The sequence below is a fragment of the Lytechinus pictus genome, chromosome 3, assembly GCF_037042905.1.
Source record: "Lytechinus pictus isolate F3 Inbred chromosome 3, Lp3.0, whole genome shotgun sequence".
NCBI classification, from domain to species: domain Eukaryota; kingdom Metazoa; phylum Echinodermata; class Echinoidea; order Temnopleuroida; family Toxopneustidae; genus Lytechinus; species Lytechinus pictus.
Genome location: NC_087247.1, coordinates 10,038,473 through 10,063,402, shown reverse-complemented (window position 1 = coordinate 10,063,402; position 24,930 = coordinate 10,038,473). Strand labels below are relative to the sequence as shown.

The 24,930-nt window shown below is 35.3% G+C and overlaps 1 protein-coding gene and 1 long non-coding RNA gene across 3 annotated transcripts in view; both read right to left on the bottom strand.

The window, feature by feature from the left end:
- The window catches only part of LOC129257852 (acylamino-acid-releasing enzyme-like), a 46,866-nt gene that overhangs the window by 6,283 nt on the left and 15,653 nt on the right, over positions 1-24,930 (bottom strand). The window contains exons 6-19 of one of the 2 annotated variants that reach the window (XR_010292904.1): positions 23,372-23,601; positions 21,611-21,651; positions 20,257-20,378; positions 19,486-19,543; positions 18,790-18,890; positions 18,219-18,359; positions 17,178-17,304; positions 14,727-14,819; positions 13,002-13,082; positions 11,987-12,075; positions 10,211-10,321; positions 8,954-9,002; positions 1,546-1,656; positions 372-474 (exon numbers count right to left, since the gene is read on the bottom strand). Coding sequence is in view for 1 of the 2 variants with exons in the window: in XM_054896277.2 (XP_054752252.2) it covers positions 372-474; positions 1,626-1,656; positions 8,954-9,002; positions 10,211-10,321; positions 11,987-12,075; positions 13,002-13,082; positions 14,727-14,819; positions 17,178-17,304; positions 18,219-18,359; positions 18,790-18,890; positions 19,486-19,543; positions 20,257-20,378; positions 21,611-21,651; positions 23,372-23,601 (1,377 nt within the window). In the remaining variant the exon portion in view is untranslated. The remainder of the gene's footprint in view (positions 1-371; positions 475-1,545; positions 1,657-8,953; positions 9,003-10,210; positions 10,322-11,986; positions 12,076-13,001; positions 13,083-14,726; positions 14,820-17,177; positions 17,305-18,218; positions 18,360-18,789; positions 18,891-19,485; positions 19,544-20,256; positions 20,379-21,610; positions 21,652-23,371; positions 23,602-24,930) is intronic. The other variant, XM_054896277.2, reaches the window with a different exon arrangement.
- Positions 16,087-16,546, bottom strand: LOC135153514 (uncharacterized). Its single transcript, XR_010292905.1, has 2 exons — positions 16,490-16,546; positions 16,087-16,239 (listed from the first exon to the last, which is right to left on the bottom strand). It is a non-coding gene; the product is annotated as an uncharacterized LOC135153514 (long non-coding RNA).

Here is a 24,930-nt window from a genome sequence, read left to right as displayed (position 1 = left end):
TACAGGCAACTTTTTGTTTCCCTTGCGTTGATAGACAGATTTGACTGTATTTGCATCAACAGAAAATAAAATAAAGCAAGATGTATTCTATAAACATACATTTAAATCAAAGAGTGCACAGCAAATCGATTGAAAATTATTAATTGTAAGTTTCTTGAAACACTCCCTAAAGGGGTGTTGCGAGGAAGTTGTAAATCAATTGTAAAGTAACTTAGCATCCCCAAGACAATCATTTCTAACCTACTTCTTGCAACAAGGATTGCAAACTGCCTTGCTCCAGCTAAAATTCATCTATCATTTGTAAAATTGCAACAGAAATTTGCAATTGATTGCAAATATTTTCTTCCCACACACCCTGAGACTTGCAATACCTTATGAACATGAGCCATGGGTGAGCAGTTGAACATCTTAGCATACATCTCGGCTGATGGAGGTATGGTGAAATCAAAGTCTATTCCAGCCTCTGTCATTGTCCTTAAGGGGGAAAAATATTTATCATTGTTCAATATTTGTTTTGGTGTGCATTTTATTTCAATACACAGTGTAGCATTATCAGTTACAATTAAATCAGTAGTATCTATATAATAAATATTTATGTATTTCTAGAAGTATGGAATAATCCACCAAAAACAAAACAAAAAAATAAACAAAAACAAAACAAAATATATCTCTCGAAATCTCATCAATAATGCAATAGAATTCAACGAAAGAGAAGCTGGATGTAGGGGAAAACAAACATACAGTGGTGCTCAAAAATTAGTGAACCCCACCAAAAAAGTGTTTCAGTTCTGCCATGTTTTGATATTTAATCATGAAGTCAGGCAATAAAATATTACTGTACATTCAATGAAGTTTGTTTCTCCGGCCTCGCCGAATATTGTAGTGTTGTTGTCTACATTCAATACTCAGATAGAAGGAGTGCATTTTGTTGTGGGGTTGAATAACTATTGAGCAGAACTGTATATACTACTCTCAAATAAAAAAATCAATATAAACTAAAAGCCATCTCCCACATATTATTGTTAAACAAGGCATTAAATTGACTGCATATCGAAATGGCATGTTAAATACGACTTCGTATAAAAGGAGTTTAGAAATCTGTTACACAGCAGGTATGACAGCAATCTGAAAGCCATAACCATTACTGGATTGTGCAAATACTTAATACATGGAAGTGAATAGGCGACATCACATTTTCGTGATACATGAATTCAAATGCTCTAAAGCTAAATGACCCATTTCAGCACATACGTCGAGCAAGGCTTTAATAGTAGCCAGTCATTATTCAACATGATAGAAATGAGCAGTCATTTCAATACAACCTTATCGTCATATGCACTGCAATATAAAAATCCTATAATAAAAGACTAATAGACGTAAGGACAATAATCTGATTATTTCAAAAAACTTTTCAGAAATAAGTCCAAAACTCTTTCCCTATTACTGTTATGCTATTACTAAATGCTACTTCTGCTATTACTGGTGTAGGATGGTGTTTTTATCACCTAAAAATACAGAAAGATTTCTTAATAAATCTTCACTTACAAGTCAGGTATATCTCCACCACCAAGTTTATCTGGAAATACCAAAGTAAAGAGAAATAAGAGAACAAGAAATGAACATACCATGATGGAATGTCTGTACCCCCAAGCATAGCTGCAAAACAAAATAAAGAAAACATAATTCAGAGTTACTTGAAATTATAACAGAAAACAAGATTATTCATTCTGGAATCTCAGTTAAGAAATCTGGCATCTATTCTTAGTAAATATAACAGTAATTGAGCAGAATAATGTCAGTAATGTATGTACTTCATATATCCAAAGGTGTGACAACAGCTCAAGCATCTGCTTATATTGTCATACCACTGCATGTCTGCAACCTTGGTATAATCTGTTATGTTAATGATCATAATTATACATTATTATTATGTAAAATTTAATGTATTCAATTTTGTGATGGTCACACTATTTACATTGTCATGACATGCAGAAACAAACAAACAAATAAATAAATAAATAAATAAATAATAATGTCTAACGTTATTCATATTTTAACATCTGAAGGTGGGAGGATCAGGGTTATTTTTATCAGTGTCATCCCATCTCCCTTCTACCATTTCTGTTGTCACGCTCTTCCCAAGACCTGAACCTCTTTGCATAATTTGGCCTAAATTACTAGCCAATTTTTATAAACCGCTTTTCCCAGAATGGCTCAAAGCGCGTTACAGCATATTATTACCCCGGTCATTGGATTCATTTCCACTCCCTGGGGAGCATTCCTTGCATTCATCGCAGCCTCATTGTGGCGCTGGCAAATTCAAACATACAATATCTTTCACATCGTACCGGGTACCCATTTAGCACCTGGGTCGAGTGTGGATTAACGCCTTGCCAAAGGACGCTAGACCGCAGTGGGATTCGAACACACGACCCTCTGATTATCAATCTTTTCCTTTTGGTTTAGATTGATTTCACTTTATAACCCACAGCGCGGAGCTTTCGTGGTATTTTCACAATTTATTTCCTACAATTTCTTGTGAGTTATGAACCGTTAGATTCGTTCCTCGCAGATGGCTTGCCTCACTTCCTTCTTGTATTCTTGTATTTCTTGACTTGCTGATTTTTCGCTTCATCTTGAATTTACTATATTTTATTCCTCTTCTCCACAGCTTAGGTTACGTTTGGACAGGTACGAGCGTCACCTTTTGTTTCTTTCTCAAACTTGTTTTTGACTTTGTTGTTGTTCTTGTTTCAAGTTGGTTGATTGTTCCCTTTGCTTTTCAATCAACCTATTGTTTCCATTGTTCTATTAATTAATTTATTTTTAATTAATTTTAATTAATTCTTTTGTCTTTGAAAACAATTTTTTTTGGACTTATCTTTGAAAAAAAATTTCCTTTGAATTTTTCGGGAAGCCTCCCTGTTCTATTTAATCATTATTCTTTGCTAATTATTGTTTTTGACTTTCCAGTTAAAGAAAGTTATTTTTTACTTCTTCCTTTTCAGATCAGCTGCTGTTTCTCTTAAAATTGTTCTTTTTTCCGACTTCTTGTTAAAAAAAAACTTTTCTTAGCTGATCCTGTTAGGAACTAAGCAAGAGTCTCCTTATTATCTTTGTGCCTTTTTCAACAACCAAAAAAAATTATTACAATTAAATAATTTTTTTGAGATAGTATAATTACTTGTATATTATCTTCTCATAGAAATTAAATAAAAATTTTAATTCTCTCTCAAGTTCGTTTCTGACCTTACTTATCTTGTTGAAGTCCCTTGACTTCGGGGTTTTCTTGGGTATTTAACCCCCCCCCCCCTTTTCTCCCCCAACATTCTCTGCTCTTTTTCTTCTCATTACCGTGGATAAATAAAGAGTATACTCTATTAGCACGCCAGCGTGATTACTTGAAATTATAATTTGATGAAACAAATGAGGATTCTTATTGGATTGAATTTCAGAAAATATGTTATAAAGTTAATAATTTGAATAAATATTTTGGTGACTGTGGTAAGACAAGGAAGATGTTAAAAAGGTTGATTACCAATAAGAAGAGTCATTGTGTTGGATTACGTAATGGCGGTGTTGTTGTGACAGCCGCTACTGAAATTTCAAATGAATTTAGTCGCTTCTTTACTCGAAGTGTTAAGAACCCTTTAAATAGTTCATCGCATTTGAAACCGTTTACAATAAATCTTTTATGTTTACCAATGTTACACGTGAATTTGTTCAAAGGGAGTTGTTAAAACTTGAAAGTCGTAAATCGTGTGGTCTTGACAACCTGCACCCGTATCTTTTAAAGATAGCAACGCCTTTTATTTTAAAACCATTAACCTACCTTTTCAATTTATCACTTAACTCTGCAACTATACCTATTGACTGAAAAAAAGCAAAGGTAACTCCAGTTTTCAAAAATGGAAAAAAGGACGATATTAACAATTATAGACCATTTCAGTCATATGTCACTTGATGAAAATTTTGGATAAGGCAATACACGAACAAGTGTACAATTATTTTACTTCATATCAATTATTAAGTCATTGTCAATCAGGTTTTCGCCCACTGCACTCAACGACGACTGTTTTGTTAGATTTGAATGAATATGTTTTAAAAAACATTGATGGTGGTTTTGAAACAGGAAGTTTATTTTTGGATTTCAAATGGGTGTTTGACTCTGTATCACACACTATTTTGCTGCATAAATTATTTAGATATGGTTTTAAGGACAGCGAATTAAACTGGTTTAAAAATTACTTTTCTGATCGACAGCAGTGCGTGTCCTTTCAAGGCATACTGTCAGATTTACAGTATATCAAATTGGGGAATCCTCAGGGGTCTTTATTGGAACCTCTTCTTTTTTCTATATTTATAAATGATATGTGCTGTGTACCGTATTTAAAAAATACAAAATTGTGTTTATATGCAGACGTTGGTGCTGTTTTTTGTAAAGACCGAAATATTAATACAGTATCTAAATTACTCCAAAAAGAATTTACCAAGATATGTAACTGGGTAGGATCTAATAACTTAGAATTGAATTTAAAGAAATGCAAAAGTATGTTGATTGGGTCAAAAAGGAAAGTTAAAAATGCCAATTTGATTTTAAAATATAAAAAAGGAATTATTTAGCAGGTACATGAATTTAAATGTTTAGGTGTTGTTCTTGATGATTGTTTTTCATTGAACATATTATCGAAGATTTCAAGAATAATTGGTTGTATCAGACAGATAAAGCACAATTTTCCGCAAAATATATTAATCATGTTATATAATGCATCAATTTTGCCACATATGGATTACGGTATCGTTATTTGGGGCAGAACTAGTAAATGCAATATTAAGAAAATACAAAAAGTATGCTCGTTTGATTTTTAATGCTGATTTTTCAATACCTTCCAATGTTCTTCGCACCCAATTAAACTGGCAAACCATTGTACAAAGACAACTTTATCAGACCTACCTCATCATGTTTAAATTAATTAATGATTTAGTTCCAACATATTTAAAGGAAACTATTGTTTATCGTGATATTAACTTTCAAACTCGATATGCACATTCTTGCCCATTAAAAATCAAAACACCTCAAACAGAGTATTACAAGAAATCTTTGCATTTTTATGGTTCAAATCTATGAAACAGTTTACCCCAGAATATGCAAAATGTAACATCTTTTCCCATATTTAAGAAACAATCTAGAATTTTAAAATAAAGCAGTATTAATTTTCATTTAATGTAAATATTATACTTGTGTTATTTTAGATTTAATTTAAAGTTAATATAAATAATCTGCTTGTATGTGATGTTAGTTTTTTAATTTTAATTGAATGAGATTTTACTTGAGTAAATATTTGTAGTTTTAAGTTTTTTGTGTAATTTGTTATTTATATGTATTTGTTTTGTTATTATGCAGGGCCCCTTGGTAGAGCAGTTTTGTAACTGAAAGGGCTACCCAGCTGAAATAAAACGGAATAAATAAATACTAGATTCTGGATCTCTTGTCAGCATGAGCCTCTCGGAATCTTCCTTGGACGAGCTCAGCATGGCCGCTGAAGAGGTGTCAAACACTGGAGTAGTTTTCCCAATCAGTGGTAATGTTGAAAGTGGCAGAGAGAGACCCCTTGCGGGCTCTAGTAAGGGTGGAACCGTGTCCACGTGCCCATGGGGGTGGAAGCGCGTCCATGTGCCCGAAAAGCGATAGCCCAGGTATCCGCATCTGAACCTGAACCTATCATGGGGAGCGTCGTACTAGCTGAGAAAACTGCCAGACCCACCGGCTATCGGGTCACAACAAGACCAGGTTGAGAGCATGGGTCTCTCTTCCCGGCAATGACTAGGCTTGATGCCGTGTCAGACTCCTCAAGGGAGCATCAGCAAAGGGCTACCAGCCCCTAGTCACAAGAGACCTCGGAGTCCTATCCCGTCGGACTCACGTTTCAATCTGACCCCGTCAGATTCGGCAGACGTTTCTTCACGATCAGCAAGCGCTCCCCGAGGGTCTGACTCAGGCTCACTGCCTTTCTCGGCGCCCTGCTGGGGTTGCGAGCTCAGGCATTGGAGCCGAATGTGTCGGCGAATGATAGCATTCTCCTCGATGAAGCACTGCTCTCGCTGGTCAGCGAGCTGTGGATGCAGCAGCTACCACTGCGTCCAATTCTCGAAGATCTCGTGTCCCTTGCCAAGTTAGGCATAATTTGGCCTAAATATTTCAGTTTTATTTGATTGATATTTATCAAGTGACCAAATTAAGGGTTTTTTTCTATCCAGGGAATTTTCAGGAATATCCCTCACCAGCAATATTTCAAATTCTCTCCTCTTTCTTTCCTTCTGTAATCCTGCCTCATTGTCTACCATTTGTATTCAAATTTAGTTATATTTGTACTATTCCTTTATTCATAACATGGACTATGTATTTCTGTTTCTGTATGGCCAGGTTACTGTAAATGTTATAACATATTTTGTGCATGTTTGTATATTATTCTCGATGTACTTGTATGTAGTGCTAAAACTAATTGCCCTGTATGGACTAATAAATATATCTGAATTGAACTAATTACATGACCTTAATCTTTATACATTTTAGAGAAAAGAGTCCCCAAATAGTACATTACAACTGGTAGAGTTCTGTAAGGACATGAAATAAGGCAAGCGAAGAACACCATAATAAACCTACCCTATAATTTTTAAGATTTTGAGAGTGACTCGTAATCAGACCAGGGGCCCATAACACAAAGCTTAGCAATGATCGTAGAACATTTTTCTACGATTGAGTCCATTGACTACAATGTAAAATCAATCGTGAAAATCAAGCGTACGATCAATTGCTAAGCAAATCCCTGAAGTAAATCAAAGGTAATAAGCAGCTAAACGAAAAAGTAAGTGATGTTAAAGCCAGACAAACCGAATGAATAGATTATTACTTTAGAACAGAATAGACTTGTACACAACACATCAGCAAACTTCTTCTGACCCTAGACTAGGGCAGCTTGATATAATCAAATAATGCCCTCGTATTCTTCTTAATTGTAACAAAACGTCTAAAGATGAATACAACGGAATGCGGCCCAAGGATGTGTCAATGGACGTTCCAAGACTCACAAATGACTGTACTCTGTTCTGAATTCATATTAGATTATTGTTTTTTCCCACAGTAATGTAATTCAGAACTTAATATGTAAATATGTTTATTAATTTCTCTTTGTATATATGTTTAATCGTTTTATGATTTCTGTGTACAGTGTATACTGAATCATTTTTTTTAATTATTATTTATTTTTATTTGTTTATTTATATTCATTATATATATATTTTTTGGTTGTTTATTTCTTTATTTCATCTTATTTTTTATTCATAAAATGTACTTATAAAAGGGGGCCTTCACCCTACAAGCTCTGCTTTTTGTTGGTCTCCTTCCCTTTCGATTTCATGGTATTATTGTATTATAAACATTGATTTAAATGTTATATTTGTAAATATGTATATTGAACTATCATTGTAAATGTAAAAAGATTGAAAGAGGAAATAAATGAATTGAATTGATCAATGTAGTTTTGTTGAGAGTTTCACTGCCCTGAATTGTATAACTCATATAGGTAAAAGAGGAAGACCATCAGTTTACAAGAACTTACACCAAATTACAGAAGTGACATCTTTTATCACATTTCTACTTGTAGTGGTTTTCAATACCACTAGTCAATGTTAAGATTACCTGTTAATTAACTGTTTTCTTGGTGAAGAGACGGTATGCTATCCACCTAGATTGTTAATTGTTTCAGACAGAGCTCAATGTGGGAATCTGCTGCTTTATTACAAAGGTTTTGCTTACAAGAAAAATCAGCCGTCAATCAACCACTGGTATCAAAGCTTCAAAAGAAAGTAGGAACTACTTGTTCTTGATTGCTGACAACATCAAATCGGATTATTCCCAATTGATACTTATTGTTCCCTATTTCATAATATCAATAATACAATTATACAAAACAATGGTACACCTACAGTAAGTTGAAGCATTAATAGTAGTCTTCTTAATTGTAATGCTTGATAACCAAACACAATATTTTCTTTCTGAATACATGTAGTTGTTTTGCTGTATTTGTTGTTTTCCTTTCTTCTCATTGTCTTTATGTTTTCTTCACTGTTTTGCTGTTTTATCAATATTTCAAATAATGATAATAGAACAGTGTTAAAGTATTTTGTGGTAATAAGGCCTCCTGTCTGTCCCACACATTTGCCATGTATTTCATTATTGTATGTCATTGTTAATCTGTGAATGTATTTTGATATTGCTTTGCTTGTATGTTTAAAGAGATGTGAAATGAATTAGTTGAATTGAATTGAATATCAAGTGCCAACCCCCTTCGATTTTTTTTTTATTCCATAGAGTTTTCAAAGATGCTGAAATGTTCTTGACTTCCGCTTAACTTTTTGGCTTCCCACTCTTCCTCCCTGTTCATTATATTTCATTAATTGCCCTTTCAAGTAATTTCTAATTTCTTCTTTATTACATCTCTGTTTTATTCACCTCAGCCCAGTCATATTATTGACCCTACCTCTCAACCAGTAACCCATCACTTTAACCCTTCCTTCCCCATTTAAACCTCTCAAAATTCACTACATTTTTACATTGAGGCACTTTAGGCGTTTTTTTTTTTCATACAATTTGATTGTTAATTTGAATTTGTTTTTCATTCTTACTTTTTGTAAACTTCTTGTTAGCCTTGCTAAAGATCAGCTTCATGCTTATCACAGCAACTATTTTTACCGCATGTTTTCAACAATGTATGAATAAAGTCAAACAATAGACTTTATAGCACTTCATAGATACAGTATATCATTACCAAGACAGTGGTATTTGGCTTCCCCACTCATTATATTACTACATATTACATTACTCCTTGGGGAGTATTCCAACAAGAGATCCATCCTAAATTGCCCGATATTCGACAATGGTTTCTACACTTACCTGCTACATTGGTGACTGGATTCCTGGTGACACATACTTTGTAAAAATCCTATAAAGAAGAGAGAAGAGAAGAATATTCAACAAAGAGTAACGTAGTCCTTTAACTACCTACAAAATAAAACAAATTGAAAAAGTTGTCAAAATTTTGCTTCATAATGTGATATAGATTTTTTATTTTATTTTAACAGGATATAAAGTTCTAAAGTCTGCCTTATCGGATGATACCAAAAAGTCAAATTTTGTTATCGAGCTTGAGTGAATGAATGCTAACAGTTTTTTGTGTCTATGGTGTCAGTTTCACTTTCTTCTGAATAAATGCAAATACTAACTTAATTTAATAAGCCTCTCATGGCTTACTGACTTTCTTTTTACTTATTAATTTGCCTTATACATTCCTCCCCCGTTCCCCCCTCCCTTGGTTTTATTTCTGTAGCAGTTGTTACGGTTATGTTAAGATTTGTACATGGCAACCCAACCAACCCCCCCCCCCCCCCTCCTGCTGTGAGATGGGTCTTAAGAAACTGCCTCTTGTAAATTGAAGCCTATTTTAAAGCAGACATTTTACTATGATCTGGCACCCAATCATAATAAATCATGATGTCAAATTGGGAAATTTTTCCAATAAAACACATTTCATCAAATATCATTCACATCATAACCTTTTTAGGGCACATATTTATCTAATTTTGACTCGCCTTGAGGGGAACATCAAATATATTGCCCGCAATGGAATCATATTGGCCCAAGTCTTTAGACGAGGCAATATATTTGATGTTCCCCGAAAGAAGAGCCAGTCAATATTTTTATTATTATCCAAATCAAACATCTAGAGCAAAATCGTGAAAATATTTCACCCTTTAAGAATGAAAATTCTATTTTTTCATGTTGAGAAGGCTGTGCCTCTAAGCTTTACCATTGTGACGTAATTGAAATGTTGCAGTAAAAAGCGTTGTCTCATCTTGATTGACATTATGACGTATATTGTTGCTGGGCGCATCAATAAGACGTACATGTAAATCTCTTTCTATGCCAGGGAAAATACAAAGATATATTTTATTTACCAATCCCTTCCAACATTCATGAAATCTTTGGCAATTTGGTTGTGTAAATTACCTGCTCAGATGTCTGATACGGGTAATAATTTCATATAATCATGTCATGAATTGGACAAAGGACATCAACTTTTTGGAGATTTACCAAAACTTAAGATAGGGTTACTTCATTTACTTCAAATTCAATAAAGTTCTCATAACTTACCGAGTACTGTCCAATCATGTGTGTTGATAAGAATCCACCGTGAGAGCCTCCGGATACTGCTATTCTCTTCGGATCTACAAGACCTTGATCTATTAATGCTTCAGCCGCAGTCTGTTAATCAGAAAAGAAGACAAATGTTTACTAGTCAAAAATAAATACAAAGAATCTGGCTTTATATTGTTTGGGACTACATAAATATGTTTAACTCATGTAATTAGTAGGGAGTTTCCGCAATTGCAACGGGGACATATTCTACAACATAGTAGAATCTATTGAAACTGCTCGTCAAATCACAATGAACAGGTCTTTGTAGAAAATTGTGGAAGCGCTGTGGTGTAGCGGTTCTGACTCTCGCCTTGTAATCAGAGGGTCGAAATCCCACCATGGCCTAGCGTCCTTTGGCAAGGCGTCAATATTTACACTTTGTCACTCTCACCCAGGTGCTAATTTGGTACCGGTAGGAAACAGCCGTCAGTGAGGCTGGTTTAGTAAGTGTGTGCCTATATAACACGCTGCTAAAAACGCTATTAATCCAGTGATAATTATTGTGAAGCGCTTTGAGCAGTCGCAGATTGATATCGAGCTATATCAATGCAATTATTATTATTATTATTATTAAAATTGGTGAACCAATTATTGTAAGGAAACAACCGTCATTGTGGTTGGTTTAGCAAGTGTGCGCCTAACAGGCTGCTTGAAATGCTATAAATCCAGTGACCGGGTAATAATAATTGTGAAGCGCTTTGAGCAGTCGTAGATTGATAAAGCGCTATATGAATGACAATTGTTATTATTATTATTAAAATTGGTGAACCGAAACAACTGATCGTCCTAAATTTTGGAGCTTACAAAAAATTGCAAATATGTCATTCGTCCAGAGTCTCGGAAGACACTACTGTTTTGATTCATCGATTTTGGACAGAGACTGCTTTGTCATGAAGTGCTTTAGATTCTCTATGTTCCAGAAAGCATCTGCATAGTGGTTGTGAAAACTCCCTATTAATGATGAGGGAATGACATTTCTTTAGCTAAATTCTCACCAAGTGGGTGATTCATAAAGCTATTCATAAGTGATAAATGACTTTATACATGACTGGTGTACCATTCTGGTGCTAAATGAACTTGGCACTTAGGAGCATGTTCCAGTCCTGCATAAAGTTGTAACTTTACAAACAGCTTTACAATACACCAACCAGGTGGGTGTTTCATAAAAGCTGTTCATAAGTTACGAAAGACCTTGAGAACAACCTTTTCTGGCGTTAAGTGATTTTCGTCCATGTAGCTGACTTTGCGCCAAAGAACATGTTCCAGTTGTGTATAAAGTTGTGCGCAACTTCAGGAAAAGCTTTATGAAACATTCATCAGGGGTATCAAAAGATCAATGCCATTTACAAATTTAAAAGTCTATTTCATTTGTCAACATACAAGCATGTATATGACAGGCAGTAGCCATAGCAGTAGTATTCAGAGTTCATAAACCCTGTGGCTTCAGTCAATCCAAAGCCTTCAGGCAATCAAGGCCACGGCTTCAGATGCCCTGTTGATTGGCCTCAATGCCCCTCTCATTGGCATTTTGGAAAATGTTTGTGCCCTTTTATTTCCCCCCCCCCCCCCATTTGTGCTGTAATATAGAAATGTGCCCAACAGGAAAGTGGCAATGCCCTGAACATTTCGTATTTTAAGGCCTGAAACCCTAATACTTTGTATGAGCATTATAAAGATTTTTTTTCAAACTTGTGTTCCTACTAATGTTGCACACTGTAGTAATATATTCACCTGAACATCTTGGACATCATTGGTCCCAACAGCTCCAGGGAGAGAATGGATGGAAGCTTGTCCAAAACCTACGGAGCCTCTGTAATTGACTGCGAAAATAAATAAATAATGATACATGTCACTTAAAGGGACCTTCCATTGACAAATCATGGGGAAATCAAGGCCAATCTCAGAACAGAGAAGGGATCAATTCAAGTCTTTCATTCGGCTGCATGCCTGGTGGTGTTATGTAATAGACGCCGGCATGTCTGGGATGTCTAATCTAGGAGAGCAATAATAAGTAGACTAACCAACCAGAAGTAAACTGCGTGTTTTCACTTTGAAACATGTAACTCTACAGAGGATATTTATTTTGGTTTGGCAATCAGGAGACCTGCTAAGAGTCTAGGAATTAGGATTGTTGGAAACTAGAACTGCGACGACCCAAGTAAATAACAATCACCAGTTCAGTCAAATTTGTGCTGTCCGAATTTTTATCGCATAAGTCCGACGGGCTCTCATGACGGATTGATTACATTATGCAAGTCAATTGGCCTTTTGCAAATGTCATATTGATTCAATTTCCCCATATGTCAATGGCAGGCCGCTTTAAATGTCATGGCCTCTGAAACCAAATGGAAAATGGATAAAGTGGATACAGACCGAATGGCAATTTACTCTTTGAGACTCATGTTCCAAGTAAATTACAAAGGGATGGCAGCCCAAAAGGATATGGAGATTGAATGCCTCCCATAAATAGGTGATGCCAGAACAAAATTAAGATATAGACAAAATTTTCTCTTATGCACAAGTGATGGTATAGGTTAAGTTATGTGCATTACACTGTTGGCAGTTAAATTTGGGGAAATAATTGTAATAGCATTGGATATGAACATTCAAACCTGTAAAATAGTAGAAGCGAAGTTCAAGATAATTGTATGAATATTGAAATTGAAAATTCAGGCTATTGCGAGCCTATTTGTAGGAATAAATGCAAATTCAATTCCAAATCACATAATGATAAATTTATATTTACCACAGGCAATCACAAATCCTAGTCTGCAGAAAGCTCCAGGAAACATGAGGTATCCTGTTGAGATTAGAGAATGGGGGCCCCCTGTAGAGAGAGAAGAAAAAAAAACAGACTCTATAAAAACACTTAAAAAGTAAATCTTCAAGGAAAAACTAAGCAAGTATAAGATGGATGTTACAGATAAACTGAGCAACATCCAGTAATACCGACTTCATTTTAGGCAATACAAATGAATGAATGAATGATTGATTGAATGAATGAATGAACAAACGAACGAGTGAATGAATGAATGAATGAATGTATGAACGAATGAATGAACGAACGAGTGAACGAACGAGTGAACAAACAAATGAATGAATGAGAGAATGAATAGATACTCTCTTGGTTTAGTAAGTGGGAAGCAAGAGGGGAAAAAAAAATACAAGTTTTTCCCAGCAAGATAATGAAGCGAGATGCAAATATAGGCTGGTCCTATTCGTGATTATGACCTAGCATTGCTAGGAGGTAATTCATACTTAGACACGGGAGATGTCTTTGCTGCAGCACTAAGCAAATTGCCATGCGAACTATCAATAATGACGATGATAATAAATAATAATTACATTCTGAAGCAAAAATATCAATTCTAAGGAATGTTCAAGGCACCCAACAATTGAAATAAAAACATTAAAGTAAAGTAGAAGGGTGGTCCTTTTCAGGACCAACAATTGACCGAGAAAGATACATGGTGTACCCTGAAACCTACTACACTAAAAGAAAATATAATCATACTTGGAAAAGAAAATATAATCATACTTGGAAAAAAAATTATAATGTCATTCATACGTGTTAGACATAGGCACCTATGAGAAATCCACTGAAATTCTCGGAAAGCAGGGGAAAATTAACATTTTCAGTACAAGAGTTTGCTACATGTACTTTACTGCTTCATTCATTCTAAATCAGCTATTTTGGAGATTCCTGGGGCTAATTTGCTGGAGCCCAGGATAAAGTGACATTTAGACATGGGTGCCCATGTTAGAAATACTGAAATTCTCAATAAAGCAGGGAGAAAATTAACATTTTTGGTTCAGCTGCTACTTTCCAGTTATTCAGTTTATTCTAATTCCTTAGATTTCCAGGGCTGGATCATTCTTCGCCCATATATTTTTTTTCTTTGCGTTACCTGAAAGCTATGAGTGGAATATTAGGTGATCAAATAAAGACAATCTGAGATTAAAGGTATTTGCTAACATTGATTTGACTTTTTTAAAATCTGAGCTGCGAGGTCCCACTTGTCACTTGCACCTGTAATATGTTACAAAAATGAAGCCCAGAAAAAATCGCGTCCGAAAATCATTATTAAGTGCTTCAAAAAAGTGAAATATAAAGTGACCGGAAATACCATCTTAATTTCATCCATACACTTTTGTGTTCTATTATTATCAGCACGATAGAAATTACACAAAACCATCAATTATAACGTATATCGAAAGGATTTCTTTCGATTTTTGTTTTGATTTAGAGTTTTTAGGTTGACAGAAAGGCATTCATGTACATATTTCATCTCTCCTTTGATATTTTTTAAATTACCTGCCTTACAAAGGATTGCAAAAAATTTAAATCAAACTCAAAGTGTGATTAATCATAAATTCTGATTTCTTACCTGCACAATTTGAGATCAATCACACTTTGAGTTCAATTTGGATCTATTGCAATACTTCGTGATACAGGGTCTTGAGATCTTACCATGAGGCATCACAATGAGAGGAGGCTTCTTCTCTGAGCTAACCAAATCTTCAGTTGGTTTCAGAATTATAGCTTCAAAATCAATATCACTACCTGAATAAATGAAAAAAAAAATGGAGAAATGGCTTCTGATTCCTTTATGAAACTGCAAACAATGAAAATATTACTTGAAATGTGTTTCTAAAATGAGCAAACACAATATGCAGTATGATGGTAGCCAAACATAACTGCCCCCCCTCAACATTTTTCACGATAAATCTGCAACATGAAAAGATCACGCCGCAACTTTTTTTTTCAAGTCTTGCGCAACTTTTAAGACTAAATTCGCGATGCGGGGTTACGCGGTTCAAAAATTACGTATCATTATGTAAGTGCATGTCAGACCCAAAAATTGCTCAAAAACATGATTCATGTACAAATCCAATGCATGTAGCCAAAATTCATAAATGTATCATTATTTTTATTTTACCAATTAAAAGCTATAGATTTTCATGTTTATGTATGGCTGAAATAGAGTTGCCAATGATTTTCCAAAAAAAAAAAAACATAAAATAAAATAAAAAACAAAGAAATACAGAAGAAATTGAAAAAACAATAAAATACATAAGAAAAAACTTGATATTGTAATTTTTTAAATTTACATTTGATAATAATCATAGGAAGAGTGTCCAGACCAAAATCTAGCACTTTTAAGGCTATATTTAAAGATTTACAGCCAAATTATGATTTTATGCATTACTTAGCATAATTAATTAATTAAAAATTTGAATGATTTTGGCGCAATGACAATTGCATTGTGGAGATTACGTCATGGGTGACATGTGTGCCAATTTTTTACGTGATCGAACGATCAATGGCCGAGATCTGAGGGGGGGGGGGGCAAAATCAGCCCTCCCCCGGGCTATGCAATTTCAAAATAGCTCGGGCTATATAAGGTTAACATTCAAGATAGAGGTACAACTGGAGACATAGCTGCCAACCTTACTTGTGAAAAAAAAACATTTTTTATTTCTTTTTATTTATTTTCAAGCCTAAAATGATATTTTTGTCTAACACTTTGAAAAACATACCGAAAATAGTCATTCTTTGAAGTTTCAAAAATGACATTTTTAGGGCAGGGATGCCACTAGGTGTCCTCCAAAAATACTGAAACTTATCGCGGGCCGGGATGCGGGGATAGTGTCCAAGAAAAAAAAAATTTTGGGGGGTCCACCTTTAATTTTGGGATGGACACATGTCACAGGTAAAAAATTGGACAAGCAAAAAAAAAAAAAAAAAAAAAAAAAAAAAAAATTAGGAGGGGGGGGGTCCGCCCCCAACTTAAATTTAGGGGAGGGGGGAGGACCAAGTGGCTTCTTACCTTGTTGTGATCGATGACTTTGAAGTCAATTAGGTTTGAAAAACTGACGGTAGTTAGTTGTGTGTTTCTCATAGAACGCTAGACCAAAAGCTTCAGTCTCTGTATTTTGGTTGTTCAGCTGAACCGAGTTAGCTCCACTCACCAATACATAGACTGAAGAGTTGTTGGCCCGTACATAAAGACAACGTATCAGCTCACCCAGGGCTAGCTGATACGTAACCCAAGGATCTCCGGCCCGCTTTCCGGGCCGGAGCTCCCTGGGTTCCGTATCAGCATGCAGCAGTAACGTGAGATCTAACATTCGGCGGAAACCCGATTTTCGGATCGTTTTTGGTACATAAAATAAATAAAATAATTACATCCAAACTTACGAGAAAATATATAAAATTCAGAAACATCGTACCTTAGACCGCAGTTACCGCTAATTCCTTTCAAATGATGATCAAAACTTAGTCATCCTCGAATCCTTCGTTGGACATCGTAAGTTGCCATCTTGGATGACGTCATCATATTTACAGACGTATTTACCAGTCGCTATTATACCGCGATTCGTGCCACTACTTTGCGCTTGTGTATGTGCGTGCGTTCGGAACTTGTCGCTCGCATTGATTGGACAGGATATCGATAATTCTAATCAGAAAGCCTTGATAAAAGCATAACTCAATGAACGTAGTAGGCAGTGCGCGCGTTTATAAATTATGTACTGTATAAAAGCAAATATCTCGGGGAAATATCTCTCACTCGGTCGATCGACATGCATCGCAATCGGGAGAGATAGGGGGAAAAAAGGAGGACTTTCCGTTTTTTTAATACACAGAAAACAGGAAAAGTCGGAAATACGGAAATAAGACAGATAGCAGGAAAAAAGCCGGAATTCCGTATAAATACGGAAAAGTGGCATCCCTGTTAGGGGGAAAAAATCCTGTTTAGTGTCACTTTCCCTTAAAAAAATCCTACTAAATAGGATAAAATCCTACTAATTGTCAGCTCTGCTGGAGGTGATAGTAGCAGTATCATTGTAGTGAGCATTAAAAATGTAAATATCATACAAAAATAATATAATATGAAACAAAAATACAGTAAAGACTTACTTTGATCCGTCTTAGGTTTGAGCGTAATGACGTTCCAAGTTACATCTGGCAAAGTCACACTCGCTTCGTGTAACGGTTTCCAGCTAATACCCGATATATCGCCCTCCTGAGGCATAACACCTATAACCTTTTTACAGGTAGCGGTAAGTAAAAAAACAAACAAAAGAATATTGGTTGGTTTTGCCTGATTTCATTGCAAAAAAGGTAATGAATACAATTGTAGTATTACGTTTTGTATTAGTTTGTTTTTAACCACTGAGCTTGAAAATTAGTATGATACTTGACCGCTTTGGGGAGATCGCTGGTAGGATACAAAATACATTGCATACTACCCTATATCAACTTAATCTCATCAACATTTTTTCCAAAATTGGTCTTGTTTAAGAAGATAATCTACTGAGAAAGACCTCTAAAACCTCACGGCAGCAGAGAACTCTTCTTAAATTTGTCATTAAAATATGAACATTTTATAGATTCTTATACATGTTTATAAAACAATTCTCTAGACTTGCTTTACTCTATCCAATAAAACAAATTTCTCCAAATGCATTTACCAACAACTAATATATGAAGTGCCAAAGTATTACGCCAAAAGGCGTAAATATTCATATCTGAATGGTATGTGACTTAAAACCCAAGATAACAATAACAACAACAAATATAAGCCCCAAATATCCCATTCAGTTCTCGTAACAACTATGGCAGTATTTCAAATAATTAATTAAAGCAACATGATGGATAAAGGCAAAGTCTGCCTGTCCCGCGATGCCCTTAACAAGATGAGGATCAAAGACTCATTCACAGACCAACTAATACTTGTAAAGGAAGATCGAATAAATGAAATCAAATGAAAAATTCTCAAACTCAACAATTTCACATTCAATAGAGAACATTACATAGAGATAAAAAGAACAGCCACGGTAAAATCTTGACGTTACTCTGATAGAGTATCAATATTTTCTATTTTCACAAAACATGCTCATTCTCCTGAAAACGACAAGAGCAGTTATAAGTGTTAATTATATGGAAAAAAAGACTCACCAGTTGACCTGAATTAGTTGGTGACGATCTGTATGCTAGAATAAACCTCTCTTTGATGTCACAGAAGAGCCAACTACCAAATTCTTGGGAATCGGTAACTCTAGTGACTTTCCCTGAGCAGATATTGATTGCAATGATTGCCTGAGATAAGGAATATAGAATACAGCAGTATTGTTTAATAATCAAAGTTGAGGCATGGAGGAGAAAAAGTGAACGATTGGAGTTGATAGTTGGTGATATCACTATCATGATCATCACCATCATCATCAATATCTATAAACAGAAGCAATATCTATCAACAGAAGCATTATCATCAACATCATCAGCATCATCGTCAATATTATCATCAAAAATATCATCATGAACATTATCATCATCACCAACATCATCATCATCATTATCATCAACATCATCAGCAGCATTATCATTGTCAAATTTATCATCAACATCATCATCATCACCACCACCATCATCACCACCACCATCATCATTATCATCAACATCATCCTCCTCCTCCTCTTCATCATCATCCTCATCCTCAACATCATTATCATCATTGATTGCACCATACCTGATTACTTCTCCAAGCAGTACTGACCAAAGCAATCTCATTATCCAGCCAGCAGTTTTGATCAAAACGACCAACATATAAACCAGGGAAAGGCCTCTCATCTAGAAGACAAAACCAAAGAAGAACAAATAATAACTTAAAGTGCTAAAAATAGCATCATGAACAAATTATTAACTATTGCCATACATTTTGATAAAATTATTTCCAATTACTTTCCAGAAGATAATGACAAAATCTAGGGCATTTTTACACCCCTTAGATCTGAGAGACTATTTTCAAACTCCCTATTTATGAACCCTGATAAAAAACAAATGAAACAATGCATTTTGGAATTTTATATAATCTGCAAACCTAATCATATATTACAAAATTCCAAGAATTTATTGTATATCTTCCAATTTGAATTCACATGAAGATAAACAATTTCAAAATAAGTAAAAAATAAAAAATAAATGAATACATTAAAGTAATATGTATTTTCAGATTGGTATGGGCCATCTATTGTGTAAACATTATCACTACAATTCAGAATTTCTGCTATCGTAAAAAAGTAATGCACTTTAATCATTTGTATCTGCTTGTTTGAGATTTCGATGAATAAATACCACTATTACTATTATCATTAATTTCCAAAGTATATTGTAAAGTTTGAGTAACATTATAAAGAGAATAATAGTTAATTCATCAATTGATTACCTGAAGGACTTTGAACTACATCAACTGTAATCCTTGTTTCTTTACTCTCCCACTCACACTGTATGGGGAAAAGAAGAAAGAAGAAAGGATTTTGAACTATGTTACAAAATAAAATTGCTCAAATATAGTGTACACGTGACAAGCAATTTAAGAAAGGAAACAACAAAGAAGGGTTTAAAACAAAAAAGACTGGTAGCCGATTCATCCATAAGCAATTTTTTTTTCACACATCATGCATTTCAGCCATGGGCGGAAATCCCAGGGGGGACAGGGGGGACGTGTCCCCCCTACTCAAAATAGTAGGGGGGACACAATATCAAATGTCCCCCCTACTATTTTTGGTCTTTTATAATGATAAGAATTTATAATCATTCAAAATCAAAATAAAACATGTATTTTGGGATGATAACCTTTTTTTTTTTTTGCTTGTCAAATTTTTTTTCGTCGAAATGACTTTAAATTTTGGGTTTTTTTTTGCTTGTCAAATTTTCCAGCCCCTCGTCCCCCCTACCTTTTGGGAGAGATTTCCGCCCCTGATTTCAGCATCACATTTTCACATACCCATTGGAGGATAAAATCTTAAATAAAACTCTTCTACAAACCACAAGAAAGAGGAGATTCTGGACTTTCCTTTTAAGTAATTTTCTTCTAAGAGTTTCAGATAATGGACCATCAAATCTGTGTCACATACAGGTGTTCTTCATTTCTTAAATCTAGCATGCAAAACGAATAGTGGAAATGATGACGATGTGTATGGGTCTGAAGTCTTACCACAATGAGTTTAGCACATTGCATGTGAGGGCCGTGGCATGAATTCTGGACATAGATCAGCTTCGAGCCATCTGGAGTAAAGACAGGTGACCGTACAGACTGACCGGTCACACTGATGGTATCTGGAAAATAAAAACAACAAGGAATATTGATCAAAGGATGGGAGACAAGAGCGGAGGTAAATGTTGCATAACTACGGAACTTTGTATCATGTGATACATGCGTGAGAAAGAGATTTGAGGGGATGAGCAAGAGTCCCCAATGCAGGAGTCTCATGCATAATGTGTGAGACTTGGTACGTCTGAGTTGGCTGGTTTGGCAATACCTGAAGACTGCTTTACAAAATCAACATAATTCATTCATGCTACTTCTTTTTATTCCGAAGCCCTGGTTGTGTAAAATCATCTAGCTTTCACTCATTTCATTTAAGTAACATTCTTTATAAAATGGCAATGTCATTCGTAATAAAAAGCATAAAAACATTGTTCAGTTCAGTTGCAGGTGTTCACCATTGTCACACAAGACCCTACACTAAGAATCATCCACTCAGATAAAATGGCATACCAGGACAACAATGACCTAATGTAGTATACAAGGCTTCCTGAGCTTTTCAAACTCATGATGCTTCTCACCATTGGAGGGACAAAGTGGTAAGGATCGACAATAATATGTATAAATTCGTGGTAACCAGGTAGGGCTAGCAGAGAAAATTTTATTGTGATAAAAAACTGCAACTTTTATATGCATACAATCTGAAAATTCAGAGTAAACTTGTCAGGCCAAACAGTTTAATGCATGATTTGACCTCATGACCCCTCAAATCTCAACAAATCATTGTCACTCCCATACGCATACATTAGCATAGTTCTTCAGTTGTTCGTGAGAACAAGATATGTTGTGGTATATAATGATTTATGACCATTTTTGGGGCGTATAACGGCAATTCAACCTTTCACCTCATGATCCCAAAATATAATATCTGCCCCCCCCCCCCCCCATATCCAATCTTGAAACAAAATTGATGTTGATCTATCAAATAGTCATCAAAAGAACTATAACAGGGATGATGGATGGGTGAACTGAAAACATAATGCATTGGCAACCACCTCTGGCTAGCAAGGGCATTTATACACTGAATCATAATTCCAAAGGCGTAAGAAAATTATCATAATTGAGTAATTTCACAACATTAAACTTACTATTACATTAATTTATCAAAATCACAAGCTAATCCAAAACTCTATTCTTCGAGTTGTTTGTCATTTCCATATATGGTTGGTCTTTGTATACCGCATTACCATGTTTTTTTGAAGATTTCATCCTAACATAATTTTTTTTTGTCCATATAACTTACTGCATGTTTGACTTGTAAGATCCAAATGATAAACTGCACTCCTGATGAACAAGATAATTTATGAGAGAAAAAAAGAACAATTGATATTCAAAGGGGATGATGAATATTACACAAGGTTTTTTAATTCACTTCCTTCACTTCATGAAATTACTGTCTGTAAGGAACGTTCTTTTATCCAAAGAATACAAAAAGGATTATACAACACATGTATAGATCCTTGACAGCTGATTGGATGAAAGCGTGTCACATGACATTCAGAGGAAACAGCTATAGCACGCGAAGATATGCTAGCCGTGCTATAGTCGACTATTGCACGCTCGTGCTATAGTCGACTATAGCACGCTTAAGTAAATGAGCCAGCACTGCAAGATCCCTGGGCACACTGAACCCATTGATAGCCCCGTACACGTTAAGTGAATTAGCGGTATACGCGCGTAATCACTTTTTGTATATCTCTGACCGATGTACGTAGCACTGCGCATACACGTTGCTAAGCTGAACACAATGCGCGTACGTACGTTGCTAAGCAAATTATTCCCAGGGTACGGCTGCATGCGTACCTTCTGGGTTTCCTTCTGGGTTTTATGGAATTCATTCACAAATTAGACTTCATGGATCTATGACTTTATGGATCTATGTTGAAAGTACTTGACTCTCCTGGGATTACTGGAGTAAATCTACTCGACGCTCAAAAGACAACATTGTAAGCAAAATAAGACCTAATGCGCGTTAGTCATCTACTACACCTGTATATATCTAGCCTATCTAGTTCTAGTCTAAAGTGTAAGCTATCGGTGTTGTATAAAACAAATATTCAATGTTGTATTCGTGCGACATTCCGAATATTACATTCGTTGCAAGTTGATACAGCCTATTCAACTCCGCTTCGCGTCGTTGAATAGACTGTTTCAACTTGCACACTCATGCAATATTTGGAACGATCGCACTCATCAACATTGAATATTTGTATACTAATTTAGGTCACTAGCACATATACCACAAGGCCAATTTTCAAGTTTAAAAGTCTTTTAAAAAGACAATTCCAACAGAGTATCTTCTATTCTGGCAGTAAAATATATTTCTTTTTATCTAGAGATTTGAGACAAGACAGATTTAGGTTAAAAGAAGCAAATTACCACAGAAACCCAGATTTATAGTGTACAGTCATGAGCAATGAAATATACTGTCTATTATCAGTTTGTCACGATAGAATAGTTGGTTTTAAAGATTAGTTACTATCCAAAGATATTTAAGAGGAGAGATCCAGGTCTCAAGCAACAAATAATCACAGAAAATCTGAGTAAAGGTGTAAGGTTATAGTCATAGACAATCAAAGATTCCTAACTTCCTTTCCAGTCAATAGAACAATCCTATTTTTTTAACAGGGTTCCCACAGAAATTTGAAAACAGAATTCCATGGCTTTTCCATGACTAAATTGCCGCTTTCCATGACTTCCCGTGACGTCCCAGGAGTTAGATAGAATTTGAGATGTCACAAAACTGGAAAAAATGGAAATCATGAACACCAATTATAAAAGCAGAATATGAGAGTTGCGAGACATGACAAACTCGAAAGCTGCCATAGCCAAGAGGTAAATGCAATTCCATGACTTTTCCCAAATTTTCCAAAATCTCTGACTTTCCATGACTACAAATTTTTCCAGGATTTTCCATGACCGTGGGAACCCTGTTTAAAGATAATTTCCTATCCAAAGCGTTATGAAGCAATAAATAATGGCTTTGGTAATGATTTGCTCCTACCTCCTATTCCTACAGTAGATCAATCCTAGCCTAAAGGGCTCGTTCTCCCATCCAGTGAAGACTATCCCGCTGTCATCAGGAGTCCAGACTGCTTGACCGATAGAGACATCCTTGGGCAGACCCTCTGGTACGGTCACCTGACCGGTCTGAAGGTTCAAGATGCAAGGCACTGGAGAATGCTTCCCAACTAACAGCTCGCCCCAATCTTGACGATGGAGAAACTGGTCTCCCTGTAGCAGACAAAGGAAACATAATCTTTTGTTGGATGTGTAGCGAAAAAGCTAGGGAACGTTTTTACCCATTTTGAACCAGTTGCAGTGCCAAGCAGCATCAAAACATCAGGACTCATGAGTCAATTTGATCAAGCAGCATCAGCTCAATATTGCAGTCTCCAACTACCATCAATTGTCCCATTTTCCCACCTTTTTTTTTCTTTAGAAATAATCAGGGTTGGCGCGTTTTAAACGGTGTGTTTTAAAACATGTTTTAAAACGCGTTTTAAAACACCCGTTTTTTTTACAAAAAAAATGTGTTTTAAAACACCGCATAGACTTGTGTGTTATAAATTTGCATGGATGTGATTTTAGATGAATGTTTTTTTATACTGTTATTTCTGAAGTGGTGTATATTTTCTTCTAACTACCTAAAACTCTTTTTCAACACCTTTCCTTTTCTCCTCTTTCTCTATCCCCCTTTTTCTTTCTCTATTGCTTTGTCTTGTTCCTCTTCTCCCTGTTCAATTGTGCACATCAATGATCCAATCCACATTAAGAATATTCTCATTTTAACAAACATATCTGAGTGTTGTGCTCACTTTTGGGACAGGGAAAGAAACACTATTTAAAATGAGCTCAAATACATGTACTTGTAATAGAAGTACTTGAATGAAATGGAAGTGTTGCACAAGCACAATGATATTTTACAAATAGACTGTAAACCTGACATCATACTCTTGAGATACACACAAAAGCAGGTAAAACTTTGTGCTTCGTAAAGATGAAGAAAAGTACTTTAAACAGTATAAGATAATCAGCTAGCAAACCTTAACCCTAACAATTCCAGGGGACCTTAATGGCCCCCTAAAAATTTATATGATAAATCCATAAACATGACAGGGCCATGCCATATCATTCAAGACTATTTTTGGGATGCATGCATGGGTATGCAGTTATGATATACACCACAAGTGCATATTATCAGATATCGAATTTTCAAAATCGTGATTTCATGTATAAACCCAATGTGAGTTCTTGCCAAAATTTGTATCTGTATCATTATTTTTACTTATTGTTGATGATTGGAAAATTATTGCCAAAAATTTATATTAGTAATAAACAAAAGTTTTAAAAATCTGTACATAAGAAATAAAAAAAAAACATTACTGGTAACCAAAATAGACTGGGCTATTTCGTTTCCTAAGAAGACCGAGGCCCCCCCCCCCCCTTATGATCTGGGGCATCGATCGCGGGATCACAAGAAAAATTGGCACGTGCATTACCCATGGCATAATCTAAAAAACTATAATATAAATCAAATTTTGCATAAATCTTATTGCTAAT